General features: G+C 46.9%; 1 protein-coding gene across 1 annotated transcript in view; it reads left to right on the top strand.

Annotated features, from left to right (window-relative positions):
* LOC145358526 (disintegrin and metalloproteinase domain-containing protein 10) overlaps positions 1 to 22,248 on the top strand; it is a 108,331-nt gene that overhangs the window by 49,751 nt on the left and 36,332 nt on the right. The window contains exons 7-9 of the mRNA XM_080212660.1: positions 10,347 to 10,439; positions 13,907 to 14,075; positions 20,076 to 20,209. Coding sequence (XP_080068786.1) covers positions 10,347 to 10,439; positions 13,907 to 14,075; positions 20,076 to 20,209 — 396 coding nt within the window. The remainder of the gene's footprint in view (positions 1 to 10,346; positions 10,440 to 13,906; positions 14,076 to 20,075; positions 20,210 to 22,248) is intronic.

The following is a 22,248-nucleotide window of genomic DNA, read 5'->3' as shown; positions in this document are numbered from 1 at the left end:
AAATGCGGGTCTGTATAAGTTGAGAGAGTGAGTTACAAGCAGATGGGCTCTGATACGTTGAAGTAGTACACATTGCTATTGAGCTGCAGTGTGGGGTTAGAGAATTTCAGACAGAGTTACAGATCAACTCAGCAGCAACCGTCAGGAGAGGCCTGCTTAGCTAATCAGCACTCGGGGTTTACTTTTAAAACCTTTCAGCCTTCCAATCAGAACCCTGTCTGGGAACATTGAGTGTGGGAGGGCCTGAGTGTAACGCCATGGCATTAACTGCTGGCACTGATCAGTGTCCCCAGTCTGTAGCACGCTCCACTAAACAACTGCCAATCTGCAACAGGAACTTCAGAGCTGACACACTTTTCTAATTCAGATTGAGCTCCATTCACTGACAAACACCCACCCCCCGCACCCCCCCTCCCCTGCCTTCCCCAGCATTCTCCCAAAACACAGCTTTGTTTCTTTGGATCTTGGATCGTTCAGGCTGAAATCTTACATCCTCCTGCCCCCCAACGAACAAAAACAGCCTGGGAAACAGGCCCTTCGGCCCAACGAGCCCGCGCCGCCATCTCAACACCACCAGTCCCCCCCTCCACCCATGACCCTTATCTATGCTTATGGCCATCCACATTGAGGGAAAACTAACTTAGGGACAATTTGTTACACCAATCAGCCTAACAGCACATCTTTGGGGTGTGGGAGGAAACCGGAGCACCTGGAGAAAACCCACGCAAGCACGGGGAGAATGCGCAAACTCCCACAGACACTGGCCCAAATCCATGTGTCTGCACAGCAATCAGTGATAGTCACTGAGCTGTCGTCTTGCCCAGTATCTGGTCCAGTTTAAGCACACACTAACGACGTGAAATACTAGGCTACTCTCGAAACATCCAAGAGCAGCCCCCGTACGACCCATCGCGTGTATGCCCCTTGTTGGACAACAAGGTGGACCGTAGTGGATTAAAAGAGAAAAACATCAATAACACGCACATCCTTATACATTCCCAGGGATGTCCCATGTTCCCAAACCCAGGGAATGGGCTGGTTGGGTGTACAAGTGGGTGCGCTATGTTGGAGGAAAGGGCACCGTGCTCATAGCCTAACAGTGTTTACACTTGTACCAGCAGTGTAGTTAGTATTGGATAGCCCACCCTCTATTGGGCTAATTAAGGGCCTGGAATGATGAGTGAAAGCTCTCTTCAGCCTGTCTTGCCATTGCTGGGATTTTCCTGGTGGTGAGAAATTCCCACGTCACATGGAGGAGCTGCCAGGGTGGTCTGTGTGACCCAAGGAGAGACCCCCCAAGAGGAAGGGCCACTCCTGATTGAAATCCCACCCCTATTCCTGGCCTCCCAATGGCTGACCCCTATCCCCCCCTCATTGCGGTGAGCCTGATTGGCTCCGCTGTAGCCAATCCCCCTAATTTCTACCAGGCCACCCTCCCGCACTGTTCTGCTTGGGGTCTGGCTGCAGTGCCAGCCGTGGCCACCATGCCCAGTGGCGCTGTTGGGATAGGAGAGCTACTGGTCCTCTGGTTGGCTGACAACTCTCAGAGGAGGGGCGTCATCCCTCGTAGGGGGTAAATCCACAACTTCAGCCAAATAACTGCCCAAGGAATGTAAAATCCAGTGGCTTTCCTGTCCACCTTCAACTTTCCAGTTAGTGATCAGGGCCACCACCTTTACTGGGTCAATGTACAGGTTGCCTGTAGCTCAGGGTGTCAGTCTGACCTAATGCACAGGCTCAGTAATGTCAGGAGTTCAGGAGGAGCTTCCCAATACGCAGACTCAGTGATGTTTGGAACTCGAGTTCATTTTTCAACATCTTTGCCTGATGGGAACTCACTTCCAGTTCCTGGCAGAACACAGGCACAGGAAACATTTCTTACAAAAGATGAATGCACTGAGAAAATACAGCAGCAATATGTGATGTAATTCTGCGCTGTAATGTTCTATGTTCTATGTTCTATGATAGTAGTTGCTACAGGCATAAATATAAATACGTTCTTTTATGTTCAGGGGAATGTTTTAAAATTCAGCATTTTTCTACGGGTAGTCAGCATGTTTGGAAGGAATACAGCTGGGAGAGCAGGATGCTTACTCATGTCAGCAATGTACTTAGGAGAGACTTTTGTTTACAAAAAGTGCAGGTCACCTGCCCTTTTTGATTAAAGGAGTGGAAGGTGAGTTTAGATTGACAGGGCCTTGTCATAATGTGCTTAATCCAAGGAGGCATGGTGGCACAGTGGTTAGCACTGCTGCTTCACAGTACCAGGAACCCGGCTTCAATTTCTGGCTCGGGTCACTGTCTGTGTGGAGTTTGCATGCTCTCCCCGTGTCTGTATGGGTTTCCTCCGGGATGCTCCGGTTTTCTCCTACCACCGCAACAGGTCCACAGCAGACGCCATCTCCCTGGCCCTGCACTCAACCCTGGAACACCTAGATAACAAAGACATCTATGCCAGACTCCTATTTATTGATTACAGCTCAGTCTTCAACACATTATTCCTACAAAACTCATCTCCAAACTCTGTGGCCTGGGCTTTGGCTCCTCCCTCTGCAACAGGATCCTGAACTTCCGAACCTCACAGAGCACAATCAGTAAGGATCGGCAACAACACCTCCTCCACCATCACCCTCAACACCGGTGCCCCACAAGGCTGTGTCCTCAGCTCCTTATACACCTCTGTCTGTGTGGCCAACTCAATGTTCAAGTTAAACATAGAACATAGAACATTACAGCGCAGAACAGGCCCTTCGGCCCACGATGTTGCACCGACCAGTTACAAAAACAATGACCCACTAGCCTATACCAATCCCTTATCGTCCATAAACCTATCCAGAGATCTCTTAAACGCCCCCAAACTAGGCGCATTTACAACTGCAGCAGGCAGGGCATTCCAATCCCTCACCACCCTCTGGGTAAAGAACCTACCCCTGACATCCGTCCTATAACTACCCCCCCTTAATTTAAAGCCATGCCCCCTCATGCTAGCTTTCTCCATCCGAGGAAAAAGGCTATCACTGTCCACCCTATCTAAACCTCTAATCATCTTATATGTTTCAATAAGATCCCCTCTTAGCCGCCTTCTTTCCAATGAAAACAACCCTAAATCCCTCAGTCTCTCCTCATAGGACCTCCCCACCATACCAGGCAACATCCTAGTAAACCTCCTCTGCACCCTCTCCAAAGCCTCCACATCCTTCCTGTAATGTGGGGACCAGAACTGCACACAATACTCCAAGTGCGGCCACACCAGAGTTGTGTACAGTTGCAACATGACGCTGCGACTCCTAAATTCAATCCCCCTACCAATAAACGCCAAGACACCGTATGCCTTCTTAACAACCTTATCTACTTGATTCCCAACTTTCAGGGATCTATGTACACATACACCTAGATCCCTCTGCTCATCCACACTATTCAAAGTCCTCCCGTTAGCCCTATACTCAACACATCTGTTGCTCCTACCAAAGTGAATTACCTCACACTTGTCCGCATTAAACTCCATCCGCCACCTCTCGGCCCAGCTCTGCAACCTGTCTAAGTCTTCCTGCAAACTATGACACCCTTCCTCACAATCTACCACACCTCCAACTTTGGTGTCATCAGCAAATTTACTAATCCACCCAACTATACCCTCATCCAGATCATTAATAAAAATTACAAACAACAGTGGCCCCAAAACAGATCCCTGAGGCACACCACTCGTAACCGAACTCCATGATGAATATTTACCATCAACCACCACCCTCTGTCTCCTATCTGCTAACCAATTCCTGATCCAACTTCCTAGATTACCCTCAATCCCATACATCTGCATTTTCTGCAGAAGCCTACCATGGTGAACCTTATCGAACGCCTTACTAAAGTCCATATATACCACCATAGTGGGTTGCTGACAACACCACCATAGTGGGTCGCATCTCAAACAATGATGAGATGGAAAAAGGTAACGCTTCTGGTGAACTGGTGCGATGACAATAATCTCTTCCTTAATGTCAACAAAATGAAGGAAATTGTTATCGACTTCAGGAAGTGTAGTAGAGAACATGCCCCTGTCTACATCAATGGGGATGAGGTAGAAATGGTCAAGAGCTTCAAGGTTTTAGGTGTCCTGACCACCAAAAGCCTATCCTGTTTCCACCCCCCTCCACACCCCCCCGCCCCCCCATCCCCCCATGCCTACACTATAGTTAAGAAAGCCCCACCAATGCCTCTATTTTCTCAGAAGACGAAGGAAATTTGGCATGTCCGCTACAACTCTCACCAACTTTTACAGATGCACCAACTTTCTGGTTGTATCACAGCTTGGTACGGGCTCCTGCTCTGCCCAAGACCACAAGGAACTACAAAAGGTCGTGAATGTAGCCCCAATCCATCACACAAACCAGCCTCCCACCCATTGACTCTGTCTGCACTTCCCGCTGCCTTGGAAAAGCAGCCAGTATAATTAAGGACTCCATGTACCCCGGACATTCTCTCTTCCACCTTCTTCCATCGGGTAAAAGATACAAAAGTCTGAGGACACGTATCAACCGACTCAAGAACAGTTTCTTCTCTGCTGCATCAGACTTTTACCTCGCACTGCGTTGATCTTTCCTTACACCCTGGCTATGACTGTAATATTACATTCTGCACTCTCTTCTCCTTCTCTATGAACAGTATGCTTTGTCTGTATTCTGTGCAAGAAACAATACTTTTCGCTGTATACTAATACATGTGACAATAATAAATCAAATCAAAATGAGCGGGTTAGGTGGATTAGCCATAAATTGCCCCTTACTGTCAGGGGGACAAGCTAGGGTAAATGCAAGGGGTTATGGGGGTAGAGACTGGGTGGAAATGTGGTCAGTGCAGGCTCAATTGGCCAAATGGCCTCCTTCTACCCTGTAGAGATTCTATGATTCTAGGAGCTCAGTATGTAGCACAGAAAAACAGCTTTAAAAAAGAAACAAAGAACAAAAACAGCCCGGGAAACAGGCCCTTTGGACCAACGAGCCCGCGCTGCCATCTTAACACCGCCAGTCCCCCCCTCCACCCATGACCCTTATCCCGTTCTGACTGGGGTTTGTTTAAAGACAGAGGTCTACAGTGCTCTGGAAATAAAAACTCTGAAAGCTTCAGGCTGACTATTGCAAATGTATTTATAATTTCTAATTGTATTTAAAGTGTTTTCTGATTCTGTAAGAATAATGTTGCTTATTTGGAACTGAAACAGAGATAAGTTAGAAATTAGAGTTGTTTCTTTTCATGTTTAAATATTGTTCATTTGGTAAAATAGTTAAGCTGCTTCATTTGTTATAGTTAAACTGTGTTATTAAATAAAGTTTGTTTTATTATAAAGGATCCCTAATCTGTCAAAGGAATTACTCCTGAAGAGAAGCATCCTATCATCAGGTTAACGCCAAAGTAGAAACATTATTGGATCTGGTTTTCTAATGTAATTTGGGATTCTGGTCCAGGGTCCAAACAAATATAAATAAAAACCATTCTCCACGAGAGTTTCTAATTACCCAATCCTACCAAGTGTAGGAGCGATGGACTTGATCCAGGGAAAGAGCAGGCACTGTGGATATCAATGTACAGAGAGAGTGGTTGGCAGAGAGGGACAGCGCTGGTGGAACTGCCTCTGGAGGTGGAAAGAATATTAAAACTCACCTTGTTTGATCAAAACCAGTGCAACTCAAAGAATTTGCACCCTGAAGTTTGAATGTGGAGTGTTGTTAATACAGAATCTAGATGATGCTGAAAAAGGTACATTTCAAAGCTTCTCATCTTGAACTCGTCAGGTTCTGACTATAGCTGTTAACAGGATCTATCTTTTCACTTTAACTCTTTAAACATTTGTTGATGGGATGTAGCCTGCATTGACCAGGTAAACTCATTCCTAATTGCCCTCGAGAAGGTGGTGATGAGCTGCCTTCTTGATCCAGGGTTTTGACCCAGTGACAGTGAAGGAATTGCTGACAGTGGTGTTCCCCAGGTATCTGCTGAGGGTAGAGATCATGGGTTTGGAAGGTGCTGCCTAAGGAACTGTAGTGAGTTGCCGCAGTGCATCTTGTAGATGGTACACGCGGCTATCACTGTGTGTGGAGTGTGGAGGGAGTGAATGTTTGTGGATGAGATGCCAATCACGCGGGCTGCTTTGTTATGCATGGTGTTGAGCTTCCTGAGTGTTGTTGGAGCTACACCCATCCAGGCAAGTGGAGAATATTCTTTGTGCATTGCAGATTCTGGATAGGCTTTGGAGAGGGGGGTTCAGGAGGTGAGTTATTTGTCACAGGGTTATCCAGATTGGTGTGGGAAAAGTGACAAATTTAGAAAGAGTGCTTAATGCACTATTTAATCTTAGTCAGTGAGCAGCAATTAGTGGCAAACATCTACCCAGCAACACTGGTCAATTCCAAAGCAGCAAACACTCAGCTTGATCATTACTGACCCAATGACAATCACAGAACCAGAGAAAATTACAGCTCAGAAACAGGCTTTTTGTCTGTGCCGAACCATTTTTTGCCTAATCCCACTGACCTGCACTTGGACCATATCCCTCCACACCCCTCTCATCCATGAACCCGTCCAAGCTTTTCTTAAATGTTAAAAGTGACCCCACTTTATCCGGCAGCTCATTCCACACTCCCACCACTCTCTGCGTGAAGAATCCCCCCCTAAGGGAGAATGAGGGAAGAAATGAAATGAGGTGGAGGGTGAATGCGTGGCTGAGGGACTGGTGTAGAGGGCAGGGATTTCGGTTCCTAGATCACTGGGACCTCTTTAGGGGTAGGTGGGACCTCTATAGTAGGGACGGGTGGCACTTAAATACCAGGGGGACTAGTATCTTGGCGGGAAGACTGGCTAAGGCTACCGGGGGGACTTTAAACTAGAAAGGATGGGGGGAGGGAACTGTGTTGGGGAAACTGGGACGGAGGAGGTTCGCTCCCAGGTAGGGGAGGACCGCAGGCAGTATGCGTGGGAGGTTAGACAGGTGGTGGAGATGGGAAATGCCCAGACTGAGGGGCTGAAGTGTATATATTTTAATGCAAGGAGTATAGTGAATAAGGTAGATGAGCTTAGGGCGTGGATAGCTGTTTGGGATTGTGATGTGGTGGCCATTACGGAGACTTGGATGTCTCAGGGACAGGACTGGGTACTTCAGGTGCCAGGCTTCAGGTGCTTCAGGAAGGACAGGGAGGGTGGCAGAAGGGGTGGTGGCGTGGCACTGTTGATCAGGGATAGTGTCATGGCTACAGAGAAAGAGGATGTCGTGGAGGGATTGTCTACAGAATCTCTGTGGGTGGAAGTTAGGAACAGCAAAGGGTCAAAAACTTTGCTGGGTGTAATCTATAGGCCGCCCAATAGTGACAGGGAAGTTGAAGTGCAAATAGGGAAACAGATTCTGGAGAGATGTTTTAATAACAGAGTTGTCGTGATGGGAGACTTCAATTTCCCAAACATCGACTGGAATATCCCTAGGGTAAGGGGTATAGATGGGGAGGAGTTTGTTAGGTGTGTTCAGGAGGGTTTCCTGACGCAGTATGTGGACAAGCCTACGAGGGGAGAGGCTGTACTTGACCTGGTACTGGCGAATGAACCAGGGCAGGTGACGGATCTTTCGGTAGGAGAGCATCTTGGATATGGTGACCATAATTCTATCTCCTTCACAATTGCGTTGGAACGAGATAGGATCAGGCAGGCTAGGAAGGTGTTTGTCTGGGGTAAGGGGAGATACGAAGAAGTCAGGAAGATACTTGGACAAATAAACTGGAAGGAGGCGTTCTTAGGGAAAAGTACCGAAGGAAGGTGGCAGATATTCAAGGAATGTGTGTCTGGAGCTCTGAATGACAACGTTCCGATGAGACGAGGGGGTTTTGGTGGGTCGAGGGAACCGTGGTGCACAAAGGATGTGTTGAACCTAGTCAGGAAGAAAAGGAAGGTGTACAAGAGGTTCAGGGAATTAGGAGATGTTAAAGATTTTGAGGAGTATAAGGACTGTAGGAGGGAACTTAAAAGGGAAATTAGGAGAGCCAGAAGGGGTCATGAGAAGACCTTGGCGGGTAAGATTAAGGAGAATCCCAAGGCCTTCTATAAATATGTGAAAGGTAAAAGGATAAGAAGAGAAGGGATAGGACCGATAAAAGGTGAGGGGGGAAAGGTTTGTGTGGAACCAGAAGAAATGGCGGAGGTGCTTAACGAGTACTTCGCCTCAGTATTCACGGTGGAAGCCGATCTGGGAGATTTTGTTATGGATTTGCAGCAGATGGAAAGGATTGAGTACGTGAATATTAAGGAGGAGGATGTGTTGGAACTTTTGAATTCTATCAAGGTAGATAAGTCGCCGGGACCAGATGGGATGTACCCCAGGATACTGTGGGAGGCGAGGGAAGAGATTGCAGAACCCCTGGCGATGATCTTTGCGTCGTCAATGGAGACGGGAGAGGTTCCAGAGGATTGGAGGATTGCGGATGTAGTTCCTATTTTTAAGAAAGGGAACAGAGATAGCCCGGGAAATTACCGACCGGTGAGTCTGACCTCAGTGGTTGGTAAGCTGATGGAGAGGCTTCTGAGGGACAAGATTTACGAACATTTGGAGAGGTTTGACATGATCAGGAATAGTCAGCATGGATTTGTCAAGGGCAGGTCGTGCCTTACAAGCCTAGTTGAGTTCTTCGATAATGTGACTGAACACATTGACGAAGGAAGTGCCGTGGACGTAGTGTACATGGACTTCAGCAAGGCGTTTGATAAGGTCCCCCATGCAAGACTTCTTGAGAAGGTGAGAGGGCATGGGATCCAAGGGCCTTTGGCCTTGTGGATCCAGAACTGGCTTGCCTGCAGAAGGCAGAGAGTGGTTGTGGATGGGGCTTTTTCTGAATGGAGGTCAGTCACCAGCGGAGTGCCTCAGGGATCTGTTCTGGGACCCTTGTTGTTTGTCATTTTCATAAATGACCTGGATGAGGAAGTGGAGGGATGGGTGAGTAAGTTCGCTGATGACACGAAGGTCGGTGGTGTTGTGGATGATCTGGAAGGATGGCAAAAGTTGCAGCAGGACATAGATAGGATGCAGGACTGGGCGGAGAAGTGGCAGATGGACTTCAACGCGGATAAATGTGTTGTCGTCCATTTTGGCAGAACCAACGGGATGAACGAGTACACTATTAAGGGCAGAAGTCTGAGTAGTGTTGAGGAGCAGAAGGATCTTGGGGTCCGGGTCCACAGGACTCTTAAATCGGCCTCGCAGGTGGAGGAGGTGGTCAAGAAGGCGTATGGTGTACTGGCCTTCATTAATCGAGGGATTGAGTTTAGGAGTCGGGAGGTAATGCTGGAACTTTATAAGACCCTTGTCAGGCCTCATTTGGAGTATTGTGCGCAGTTCTGGTCGCCTCACTATAGGAGGGATGTAGAAGCTATTGAAAGGGTGCAGAGGAGATTTACAAGGATGTTGCCTGGACTGGGAGGCATGCCTTATGAAGTTAGGTTGAGGGAGCTGGGACTCTTTTCCCTGGAGAGACGAAGGTTGAGAGGCGACCTGATAGAAGTTTACAAAATGTTGAGAGGGATAGATAGGGTGGACTCTCAGAGGCTATTTCCCCGGTTTGAAATGGTCGCTACGAGAGGACACAGATTTAAGGTGCGGGGAGGGAGGTTCAGAAGTGATGTTAGGGGTAAGTTTTTCACTCAGAGGGTGGTGAGTGAATGGAATCGGCTGCCGTCAGTGGTGGTGGAGGCGAACTCGCTGGGGTCTTTTAAAAGACTTCTGGATGAGTATATGGGGTTTAATGAGATTGAGGGTTATAGATAGGTCTGTAGGTTGGTAGGTGATGTGGTCGGCGCAACTTGTGGGCCGAAGGGCCTGTTTGTGCTGTAGTGTTCTATGTTCTATGTTCTATGTTCTAATATTCCTTTTAAACTTTTCCCTCCTCACCCTTAACCCACGCCCTCTGGTTTTTTTCTCCCCTAGCCTCAGTGGAAAAAGCCTGCTTGCATTCACTGTATCTACACCCATCAAAATCTTATACACCTCTATCAAATCTCCCCTCATTCTTCTACGCTCCAGGGAATAAAGTCCTAACCTATTCAATCTCTCTCTGTAACTCAGCTTCTCAAGTCCCAGCAATATCCTTGGTAAAAATTGTTAAGCTGCTTCATTTGTTATAGTTAAACTGTGATATTAAATCAATGGTAATTAATATTAATCAATATCAGTGAATTGCTACCTACGCTAACCATGCAGATTAATGTGATCAAACAAAATGAACTGCCACCCCGAAATAAATAGCAATGAAAGATCTTTGTAGAAGGAGAGGGTTGCCCTTGATGTTAAAGAATTTAATGAATTATCTGCCCTCCTTCAGATTGCCAGTTATTTGAAGGGAGTGAACAGAATATACGAGAGTGTGGATTTTAAGGGGATGCGTCACACTAACTTTCAAGTGATGGATTTGTTGGTAAGTATATCATGTTATACACTTACCAAAATGGTGTAAGATAATGCTGGAGAGTGACCAGTAACCCAGGGGCACCTTTGTGGAGGTGACACGGGTCTGAGCTGCTGGTTGGAGAACAAGCACAATCCCCATGCCACCTGTCATTTCATCCAACCACCTGATAACACAGCAGGGGACTTCCCCTAGGATTGAGGCCTCCTCGGATTGAGGCACTCTACACCTCCCCCCCATCCCAAAAAGGATTGAGGTCCTCCCCACCAACATTGAGGCCCCTCTCCCTGGTTGCAGGCCCCAGAGGCCCCCTCGGGATCGAGACAGAAGTCAATCAGAGGCTGGCATCTTATCTATATTCAGAAATACCACCAAGGAGCGAGTGGCTGCTGCTGGTACTACACACACTGGTGTTAGCAGCACTGCTGGAACCCGGAGCAGAGGTGGGTGATGGCTGGCAGGAAGGGGATTGTGGTGTTTCCCACATGATGAGTTCCCTCCTCCCCCCAGCCTAACGGTGGGCCAGGAAACCATCAGCAAACCTGCCCCATGCCGACCTGAATCAGCTGTCATGGGCACGGGGAGAGAGAGGGTTCCTCTTGTCCGAACGCAACGAGACATGTTTTGAAAGAATGCCTTGGCTTTCCATAAAAAACACAACACAAACTTTGTCAAAGGTTTCGATCAAAAGAAATAACAAATTCTTCTGTTCACCCAAAATATAATCACAACAATACCCGCTCCTCATTCACACAAAAAAGTCATTCCATGAACAGAACTTCACTGGAGGCAACTGGCCACAAATAGGGCATTTGTGAACCTCAGCCCGACTGCAGTTGCACCCGCGTTGAAGATATGAAGATGGAGGACCACCCCATCGTGGCAAAAATCCAAGCCATAGTCTGCAGGTGAAAAGAATTGCCCTACTTCACTATCTAGGTCAATTTCTAGGCAGTCTCCTTCCTTCTTCTGGGTGAGATGTCACCTCTCTGTAATCTTTGCTTCTGCCTGTCCTGGATTGTCTTTGTGAGTTAATGAGCAGTTTCCTATCTCAAGCCTAATGTAACTCCAGTTCCACTCCAACCTGGCTGACTACATCAAACCCCCTTCAGGGATGGGAAATAAATGTTGCCCTTGTCAATGATGCCCATGGTCCCAGTGTGATGAATATAACACCCGTGTACGCTATAGAACCATAGAATCCCTGTGCAGGAGGAAACCATTGAGTCTGCATCAAACCCCAAAAAGATGACTCCACCCAGGCCCTCCCCTCCATTCTATCTCGGTAGCCCACACATGTTTGGACACTAAGGGACAATTTAGCGTGGCCAATTCACCTAACCTGCACATCTTAGGGCTATCTATGTATTGAGGCAATTCTTGGGGCACATGCCAACCTACTAACCATTGGCCAGTCTAACAGCCAATCACATTGTACAAGGGACCATGGGCTATAATATTCAGGGTGAATTCTTTGCGAATGCCGTCCAACAGGTACTCAAGTCGCAGAGATTAAATCAGACCCTGTGCTGAATGTTGCCACTTCCAAAACATGGTCCCTAACAACCTTCAGAAGCAGCTGAGGAAATCTCCCAGTCAATCATCATCTTCCCAGTGCAATAAATACCAACCTTCCCAGTGATCCCCACATCCTTCCAATCAATCAAGAAGACATGGGATTCTAACACTGCGGACTGAGAGATAGAGTTAACCTCTCTGGTCAGGATGTTTAATGGTCATCACTGCTTCTCCTCCCAGCTGAAAGAAAAGAGGAGAGGATAACATCACTTAAAAAAGGGAGCTTCCATTAATCTAACATTCCCCATGGCAACACCTCAACCAATCAGAGTCCACTTGCTAAACAATTAGCATTCTCTTATCTTCTAGTATAAATTGCTGTTCCCTTTACCGTTAGTTTATCTTGTGTCCTGATGAGTATAAGACCAAAAACTTTGGCAGTTTTTCTCTTTGTCCTGTTAAACAACTTTTTAAAAATGATTCACCAAACTCTGATGTTGATGCAACATAAGAACATAAGAAATAGGAGCAGGAGTCGGCCATCTAGCCCTTCGAGCCTGCCCCGCCATTCAATAAGATCATGGCTGATCTGAAGTGGATCAGTTCCACTTTCCCGCTTTCTCCCCATAACCCTTAATTCCCCTGTCTATCAGAAACCTATCTACCCATGACTTAAATATATTTAGCGAGGCAGCCTCCACCACTTCAACGGGCAGAGAATTCCAGAGATTCACCACCCTTTGAGTGAAGAAGTTCCTCCTCAACTCCGTCCTAAGCTGCTCCCCCCCCCCTTATCTTGAGGCTGTGCCCCCTAGTCCTGCTGTCCTTTCTAAACAGGAAGAATCTCTCTACCTCTACCCTATCCATCCCCTTCATTATCTTATACGTCTCTATAAGATCCCCCCTCATCCTTCTAAACTCCAATGAGTACAGACCCAGTCTATTCAATCTCTCTTCATAGGCTAACCCCCTCATCTCCGGTATCAGCCTAGTGAACCTCGTCTGCACCCCCTCTGAGGCCAATATATTCTTGCGCAAGTGTGGTGACCAAAACTGCACACAGTACTCCAGTTGCGGCCTCACCAGTGCCCTATACAGTTGCAGCAAGACCTCCCTACTTTTATATTCTATCCCCCTCGCTATAAAGGCCAGCATCCCATTCGCCTTCCTGACCACCTGCTGCATCTGCAGGCTGGGTTTTTGCGACTCATGCACAAGGACCCCCAGGTCCCTCTGCACTGTAGCATGCTGCAGCTTTTCACCCTTTAAATAGTAATTCCTCCCACTATTATTTCTACCAAAGTGGATAACCTCACACTTACTAACATTATACTCCATCTGCCAGGTCCTCGCCCACTCGCTCAGCCTATCCAGATCTCTCTGTAGCCTTTCTGTGTCCTCCACACAATTCGCTTTCCCAGTCATCTTCGTGTCATCAGCAAACTTTGTCACCCGACACTCGGTCCCCTCCTCCAGACCGTCTATGTGTATGGTAAACAGTTGAGGCCCCTGCGGCACTCCACCAGTCACCAACTGCCAACCAGAAAAGCACCCATTGATTCCAAGAAATTCTCACTCTCTATTCCATTCTTTCATATTTCTCAGTCTAGTTTGTCACGATCTATACCCCAAGAAGTGAGTATTGAGAGCAGAATTCACCCAGTCGCTGTACACAACTCTCCGGCATGCCAATCTTACTCTGCAAAACAAAATCTCTTCTGACTGAGATTGCCAATCTGAACTGCCAGTCCCATATTCAGTGTGAATGTGGTTAAAGTGGTTCCACACACACTTCACAAAGAACACCTCCAACAAGGAAAGGTTAACTCCATCAGGCCAGATCAGATGCATCTCTTCCCAGTGTTGGTTTTAATCTCTTGGCGGTGTGGTTTCTGCAGTCTCTCTGTCTTTCTTTCAGTGTTTAGTAATAAAGCCACGAATGAATTTTTGAATTTTAGATTGACTCAGAATATAACGCGACCAATCCACTCCACACCCGCTTCATCAGCATCGAGAAACTGCTGGAATTATATTCCAGCAGAAACTGGAGCAACTACTGTTTGTCGTACCTCCTGACAGATCGAGATTACAGTGGCGTACTGGGAATCGCGTGGCAAGGGAACTCTGGTAAGGAAAATCCCTCTTTACAACACTTCACAAGAACTGTGACTTTATTCACAGAGTTACAGAACTGTTACAGTGCAGATGGAGGCCCATTACCAACTCCCCAAATGTGCCCCATGACTTAGTGCCATTCGCTGTACCCCTGCGTAACGTTTCTCTTGAAATAATCATCTAATGTTCTCTTCAATGACTCGATAGAACCTGCCCTCCACCACATCTCCAGGCAGACCCCAACCACTCACTGTGTAAGGAAACATTTTCTCACATCATATTTGTTTCTTTTGTAAATCACTTTAAATCTGGGCCTTCCAGTTCTTGATCCTTTTATGAGTGGGAACAGTTTCTCCCTATCTATCCTGTCCAGGCAAGACATGATTCTGAACATCTCTATCAAATCTCCTCTTAACCTTCTTCTCTCCAAGGAGAGCAGTCTCAATCTCTCCAATAACTGAAGCTTCTCATCCCTGGAACCAATCTTGTAAACCTCTTTTCCACCCTCTCCAATGCATGCACATCCTTCCTATAATGTGGCACCCAAAACTGTACACAATATTCCAGGCTAGTGCTTGTATAAGTTCAGCATAACCTCCTTGTTCTTGTACTCTGTGCCCCTATTAATAAAGCCCAGAATACTATATGCTTTACAATCTGCTCTCTCCGCCTGGCCTGCCACCTTCAATGATCTCTGCACATGTACATCCAAGTCCCTCTGCTCCTGGAAGAATTTTACCCTTTATTTTATACTGTGTCCTCCACGTTCTTCCCATCAAAATGCACCACCTCACACTTCTCCACATTGAACTTCATCTGCCACCTATCTGCCCAGTCCATAACCTTGTCTGTGTCCTTTTGAAGTTCTATACTGTCCTCCTCACAGTTTTGTTCATCCACAAATGTTGAAATTGTCCCCTGCACACCAAGATCTAGATCATTAATATATATCAGGAAAAGCAAGATCCCAATGCCAATCCCTGGGGAACTCCACTACAAGCCGTCCTCCCGCCTGAAAAATATCCATGGACCGTTACTCTCTGCTTCCTATCATTCAGCCAATGTTGTATCCATGTTGCTATTATCCCTTTTATTCCGTGAGCTATAACAAAGAGTCACAGAGAAAGCAGAGGAAGTTAGGTTTGTTCCCCTTGGAACAGAGGAGAGTAAGGGGAGACGTGATTGAGATGTAACTGGCAGAAAGATTACAGAGGAGATGAGTCATAGAGGTTTACAGCATGGAAACAGACCCTTTGGCCCAACTTATCCATACTGCCCTTCATTAAAAACCCCTAAGCTAGTCCCAATTGCCCACATTTGGCCCATACCCCTCTATACCCATCTTACCCATGTAACTGTCTAAATGCTTTAAAAGACAAAATTGTACCCCCTCTACCACTACCTCTGGCAGCTTGTTCCAGGCACTCATCACCCTCTGTGTGAAAAAAACTGCCCCCTCTGGACACTTTTGTATCTCTCCCCTCTCAACTTAAACCTCTGCCCTCTAGTTTTAGACTCCCCTACCTTTGGGAAAAGATATTGACTATCTCGCTGATCTGTGCCCCTCATTATTTTATAGATCTCTATAAGATCACCCCTCAGCCTTCTACGTTCCAGAGAAACGGAAGTCCCAGTCTACCCAGCCTCTCCTTATAACTCAAACCATCAAGTCCCGGTAGCATCCTAGTAAATCTTTTCTGCACTCTTTCTAGTTTAATAATATCCTTTCTATAATAGGGTGACCAGAACTCTACACAGTATTCCAAGTGTGGCCTCACCAATGTCTTGTACAACTTCAACAAGACATCCCAACTCCTGTATTCAATGTTCTGACCAATGAAACCAAGCATGCCGAATGCCTTCTTCCCCACTCTGTCCACCTGTGACTCCACTTTCAAGGAGCTATGAACATGTACCCCGAGATCTCTTTGTTTTATTACTCTCTCCAATGTCCTATCATTAATTAAATAAGTCCTGCCCTGGTTCAATCTACCAAAATGCATCACCTCACATTTATCTAAATTAAACTCCATCTGCTGCTTGTCAGCCCACTGGGGGAAATGTTTTTCACCCAGAGGGTTGTGAAGGTGTAGAACTCACTGCCTGAAAGGGTAGCAGAGGCAGAAATCCCCAACTTGTTTAAAAGATATCTGGATTTCACTTCAAGTGCCGTAACCTGCAGGGCTCCGAATCAGATGCTAGGAAGTGGGATTAGACTGGGTGGCTCAGGTTTCAGCTGGCACAGATACAATGGCCTAAGTGATTCTCTGAATCTAAACGGTCGGTTCTTACAGAAGTGTGAATGAGTGATTGTATCAGTGTCTCTGAGGCAGCTGTTTAAACATTCAAGTCCCACTCTCAAGACCTGAGCACATTTCCCAAGCTAACCTGGTTGTGCAGTACTGAGAGGGTGCTGCGTTGTCAGAACTTCCACCTTTTAAAGAGATGTTAAATCTGTGCCCGGGGGTCGATGTAAAAATTCCCATGACACTCTCTGAAGCAGAGCAGACAAGATCTCTTGGTGTCCCATCCAACATTTAACAATGTTTATTTGTCTGTTTAATTCATTGCAGTTTGCGGGATCTTGCTGTGTGTGGGAATTAACTGCAAACAGTAGTGATGACGTTTAAAAAAGTGCTTTCTTTACTGGCTATGAAGAACATTGGAATGTCCTGAGTTTCTGGATATATAAATACAGGCCCTCTGTTTTCTGCTAATATCAGGAATTTTACTTCCAACTGATCCCACAATCTTCACATTTGCTACGCCCACTTGTTGAACCTGAATCACCCCCACCCCCAACCACTTCATGTTTTTCTGTTTGCGCACAATGTCACTGTGAGTCCAGATGACATCCTGTCTCCCACAGCAAGGTTGTGTATCTATTATAGTGGCAGCACGATACATAAGAACATAAGAAATAGGAGCAGGAGTAGGCCATCTAGCCCTTCGAGCCTGCCCCACCATTCAATAAGATCATGGCTGATCTGTCGTGGCTCAGTTCCACTTTCCCGCCCTCTCCCCATAACCCTTAATCCCCTCTCTTATCAAAAACCTATCAACCCGCGTCTTAAATATATTTAGCGAGGCAGCCTCCACCACTTCAACGGGCAGAGAATTCCAGAGATTCACCACCCTTTGAGTGAAGAAGTTCCTCCTCAACTCCGTTCTAAACCGCCCCCCTTTATCTTGAGGCTGTGCCCCCTAGTCCTACTGTCCTTTCTGAGCGGGAAGAGTCTCTCCACCTCTATCCTATCCATCCCATTCATCATCTTATACGTCTCAATGAGATCTCCCCTCATTCTTCGAAACTCTAACGAGTACAAGCCCAGTTTATTCAGCCTCTCCTCATAGTCCAACGCCCTCAACTCCGGTATCAGCCTAGTAAACCTCCTCTGCACTCCCTCCAAGGCTAAAATATCCTTGCGTAAGTACGGCGCCCAAAACTGCACACAGTACTCCAGCTGCGGCCTCACCAATGCCCTATACAGCCGCAGCAAGACCTCCCTACTTTTATATTCAATCCCCCTCGCTATGAAGGCCAGCATCCCATTCGCCTTCCTGACCACCTGCTGCACCTGCAGGCTGGGTTTTTGCGACTCATGCACAAGGACCCCGAGGTCCCTCTGCACCGTCGCCTGCTGCAGTTTTTCTCCACGTAAGTAATAGTCCTTCCTACCATTCTTCCTACCAAAGTGGACCACCTCACACTTGCCAACATTAAATTCCATTTGCCAGATACAAGGTACATCGGCTTCCCGACTGCCTGATGGAATCAGACAGCAGATTATTTTGGTTGTTTGGAATTGACAGAGTGAAAACTGTATTCAACCTGCCCTTGCTTAGAAAACCCAAAACTAACTGTGATTCTGCAATCGGGCAGCAGTTGCTAAACAATCCTGAGTGTGCTAATAACGACATTAACAACCAACTTAACATCATCGGTCAAGCTCATAGCATGGCTCATTTACACTGGTTAGAAATGACACAGGTTCATGCACAAGGACTAGAGGGTAGTGGGGGTATGGAATGCTCTGCCAAGCAAGCTGGTGGAGGCAGGCACACTGGAGTTGTTTAAGAGTAACTTAGACAGGCACATGAGTGGGATGGAGATGGAGGGATATAGGAGACTGCTTTAAATAAGGTTCAGGAGCCTTGGGACATCCCTGGGAATGTATAAGGAAGTGGATGACACTGATGTTTTACTTTTTTAATCCACAGGCGCTTCAGTCCGCCTTGTTGTCCAACGAGGGGCATACACGTGGTGGGTCGTGCGAGGGCTGCTCTTGGATGTTTCGAAAATAGCCTAGTACTTCACGTCGTTAGTGTGTGCTTAAACTGGACCAGATGCTGGGCAACACGACAGCTCAGTGACTATCACTGATTGCTGTGCAGATACATGGATTTGGGCCGGTGTCTGTGGGAGTTTGCGCATTCTCCCCGTGCTTGCGTGGGTTTCCTCCGGGTGCTCCGGTTTCCTCCCACACCCCAAAGATGTGCTATTAGGCTGATTGGAGGTAATAAATTGTCCCTAAGTTAGTTTCCCTCAATCTGGATGGCCATAAGGGTCATGGGTGGAGGACGGGACTGGTAATGTTAAAATGGCGGCACGGGCTCGTTGGGCCGAAGGGCCTGTTTCCCGGGCTGTTTTTGTTCTTTGTTCATAGGCTAACCCCCTCATCTCCGGTATCAGCCTCGTGAACCTATAGTGTAAAATGAAAAGCTTCACAACATGTCACTCTTAGTTCTGTTCCCCTTTCTCTACTATGGACAGAGAAAGGGAGAGTGAGTTTAGTGTGACAACATACACTCATTAAATCCCTGTGATTTTGGAAGGATTATTTTGGGATTGCAGCAGATCTTACAGCCTGCTGATAAATAGGAATCAGTTTGTTATTCAGTATCAATCCTTCTCTAACCTAATCCAGTGATGTGCCTGAACCCAGAGCTCTGCACAAGATATTGACGGTGCTGTATGTGCTTTGTGTGACTACAGGCAAAATACCTCATTGCCTGTAAAGCCTTGCACCATCCAGAGGACATGACTAAAGCTCAGTTCTAATGTAAGGTCAAATTTATTGACTTTACACATGGGGAGAAACAGTTTTCAGTGGACACTGCAATCATTCTCATTCTGTACTGTTTCACACTCGCTGCTCTATTTGGCTGTATACAGATTAACGCTCCGTACTGTGTTGTATCCAGGCCAGCGAGCTGACCTCCTGAACATTATTAAGCTTTGGCCTCCCTTCACTCTGAGCTCACACCCTTATTAACACAGCAGCTAGTCGGTGAAGACTGTTTGCTGTTGAGTTACTATCAAACACACCCCCTCTGTCAGTGCTGCCGGTGTACAACACCAGACACCAAGTTTGATTCCAGCCTCGGGTGGCTGTCCGGAGTTTGCACATTCTCCCCATGTCTTCATGGGTTTCCTCCTCCAGCTGGGCACTTTAGCAGGAAGTAGGCTCACACGAGGCAGCCTCCACTCAAATGAGCTCCTCCCCTCGCCCAGGTTCCCCAGCATACTCAGGCTCTGAGTTTTACATGTCATTAACAACCTTAGACCGCTCACCCTTCGAGGTCCTCACCAGTGAGGATGACAGATGGCCCCCACCAACGGGGATCTGATATGATGCCATTGAAGCCCCCCGGGTGGTCAGGGGGGTGTTGGGGAGAGCGGGGATGATGCCATGTTGGGGGAGTGGGGAGGAGTGACAGATCTCCCAGTCACAATACACTGCACAACAGTGCCCCTGGAGCTCAGCAGCTGGTGTCTCAGGTGAGCTGAAACTCCACCCCCTCTACTGGCGAGAATCACATTGCAGCTCCTGAATTGCACAGAGTGCTATAAATTCCCATTAATTACCTCACTGAGGGAACCTACTGACCAACACTTTGAATTGTTTTGGGAAGATTCTGCCCCTTGTCTTTCAGAATATTGACCAGACAGGCTGCTGTACTGATAGCTGCAACTCCCAGTTATAACCACAGGCATTGACTTTCTCATAGGGCCCATTGGAGGGGTCTGCTCCAAGCATCTGAATACAGGCCTGGTCACAGTGCAGAACTACGGCAACCAACTTCCTCTGAGAATAGTCCAACTGACTCTGGCGCATGAGCTTGGTCACAGTCTGGGATCACCTGTGAGTATATAAATGACCCAGACAGGCGGGGCCAGGCAGGAAACCTGCTGCAGGTATTTAAACAAGGTCCAGACAGCCAATGGGAAAGCAGTCACGGATACAGCCAAGGTCACATTGAGGCTAAACGGATCAAACTGGGGGTGGGAGATTTGTACATTAGCTTTTTGTGATTTATGCACTAGGACACTCAGATCCCTCTGCGCCTCAGAGCTCTGCAACCTCTCACTGTTTAGAGAATAAGCTTCTTTTTTATTCTTTCTGACAAAATGGACAATTTCACATTTCCCACATTATACGCCATTCTTTGCCCACTCCCACATCCCATGTCAATCCCTCTACAGCCTCTTTATGTCCCTCTTCACAATTTACTTTCTACCTATCTTTGTCAACAGTTGAGGCTTCAGCGCTGATCCCTGACACACATCCTGCCAACCAGAAAAGGACCCATTTCTGCCAAGTCTGTTTCCTGATAGCCAGCCAACCTTCTATCCAATGCCAACATGCCAACACACTGAGCTTTTATCTTCCACAGTAACTTTTGATGTGGTTGACTCTTAACTGCCCTCTGAAATGGCCGAGCAAACCATTCAGTTCAAGGGCCAATTAGTGTTGGGTAATAAATGTCCCGTCAGCGATGTTCCATGAATGAATAGAAAATATGTGGCACCTTAACAAATGGGCAGTACAGTGGGTTAGCACTTCTGCTTCACAGCTCCAGGGTCCTGGGTTCGATTCCCTGGGCTCAGGTCACTGTCTGTGTGGAGTTTGCACATTCTCCTCGTGTCTGCGTGGGTTTCCTCCGGGTACTCCAGTTTCTTCCCACAGTCCAAAGATGTGCGGGTTAGGTTGATTGGCCGTGCTAAGAAATTGCCCCTTAGTGTCCAGGGATGTGTAGGTTAGAGGGATTAGTGGGTATAATATGTAGGGAGATGGGGGTAGGGCCTGGGTGGGATTGTGTTCAGTGCAGACTCGATGGGCTGAAGGGTCTCTTTCTACGCTGTAGGGTTCTATGATTCTATGAAATGTCTTCTGGAAATCTAAGTACAGCACATCCACTGGTTTACCTTTATCCACAGAACTCAAAGAACTTCATTAATTGGTTAAATATGATTCCCCTTTCACAAAACCAAGGTAGATTACCTTGATTTTTTTCCAATTGCCCTGCTATAACATCTTTAATAGTTGCTACTCACAATTTCTCTATGACAGACATTAGACTAACTGACCTGTAATCTCTTGCTCTCTGTCCCCCTCCTTTTTTTGAATAGATTCGTAATTTTCCAATCACATAGAACCATAGACTCCTACAGTGCAAAAGGAGGCCATTTGGCCCATCAAATCTGAACTGACCACAATCCCACCCAGGCCCTATCCTCATCACCCCATTTACCCTAGCTAGTTCCGCTGACACTAAGGGTCAATTTATCACGACCAATCCAACCTAAACCTGCACGTCTTTGGACTGTGGGAGGAAATTGGAACACCCAGAGAGAACATGCAAACACAGAGAGAACATGCAAACACGGAGAGAACATGCAAACACGGAGAGAACATGCAAACTCCACAGGGTGGCCCAAACTGCGAGTTGAACCCATGTCCCTGATGCTGCGAGGCATTGTGCCACAGTGTCACCCCCCAATCTAATGGAACCTTCCCCAATTCTAAGGAATTTTGGAAAATTAACATCAGTGCGTCAATTATCTCAGCAGCTACTTCTTTCAAGACCGCAGCATGTAGTTTATCCGGATTTGGGGATTGGTTCAGTTTACAAACCCAACAATTTGCTCCCACGTGCTGCAGCACTCGCCCTTCTCTCCTTAATGTGTCTGAATTAATTATTAGCTAATTTTTAACTATTCATTGTGCTTTATATTTATGTATATATCATCAAAATTATGCAGTGTTTTAATCCCTAGGCAAAAGGGAGAATTTACCCACTGACCAGGTTCTCACCAAACAGCCGACTTCTTTCCCCTGCTGTAGAGTAAAAAACCAACCCTGAAAGGAGAAAAAGATACAGAAACAAATACCCCTCACCC

Source organism: Carcharhinus amblyrhynchos, chromosome 26 (assembly GCF_965287045.1).
Source record: "Carcharhinus amblyrhynchos chromosome 26, sCarAmb.v2.hapA, whole genome shotgun sequence".
Taxonomy (NCBI): domain Eukaryota; kingdom Metazoa; phylum Chordata; class Chondrichthyes; order Carcharhiniformes; family Carcharhinidae; genus Carcharhinus; species Carcharhinus amblyrhynchos.
Note: the sequence above shows the minus strand (reverse complement) of the source record. Positions and strands in the feature narration are given on the sequence as shown.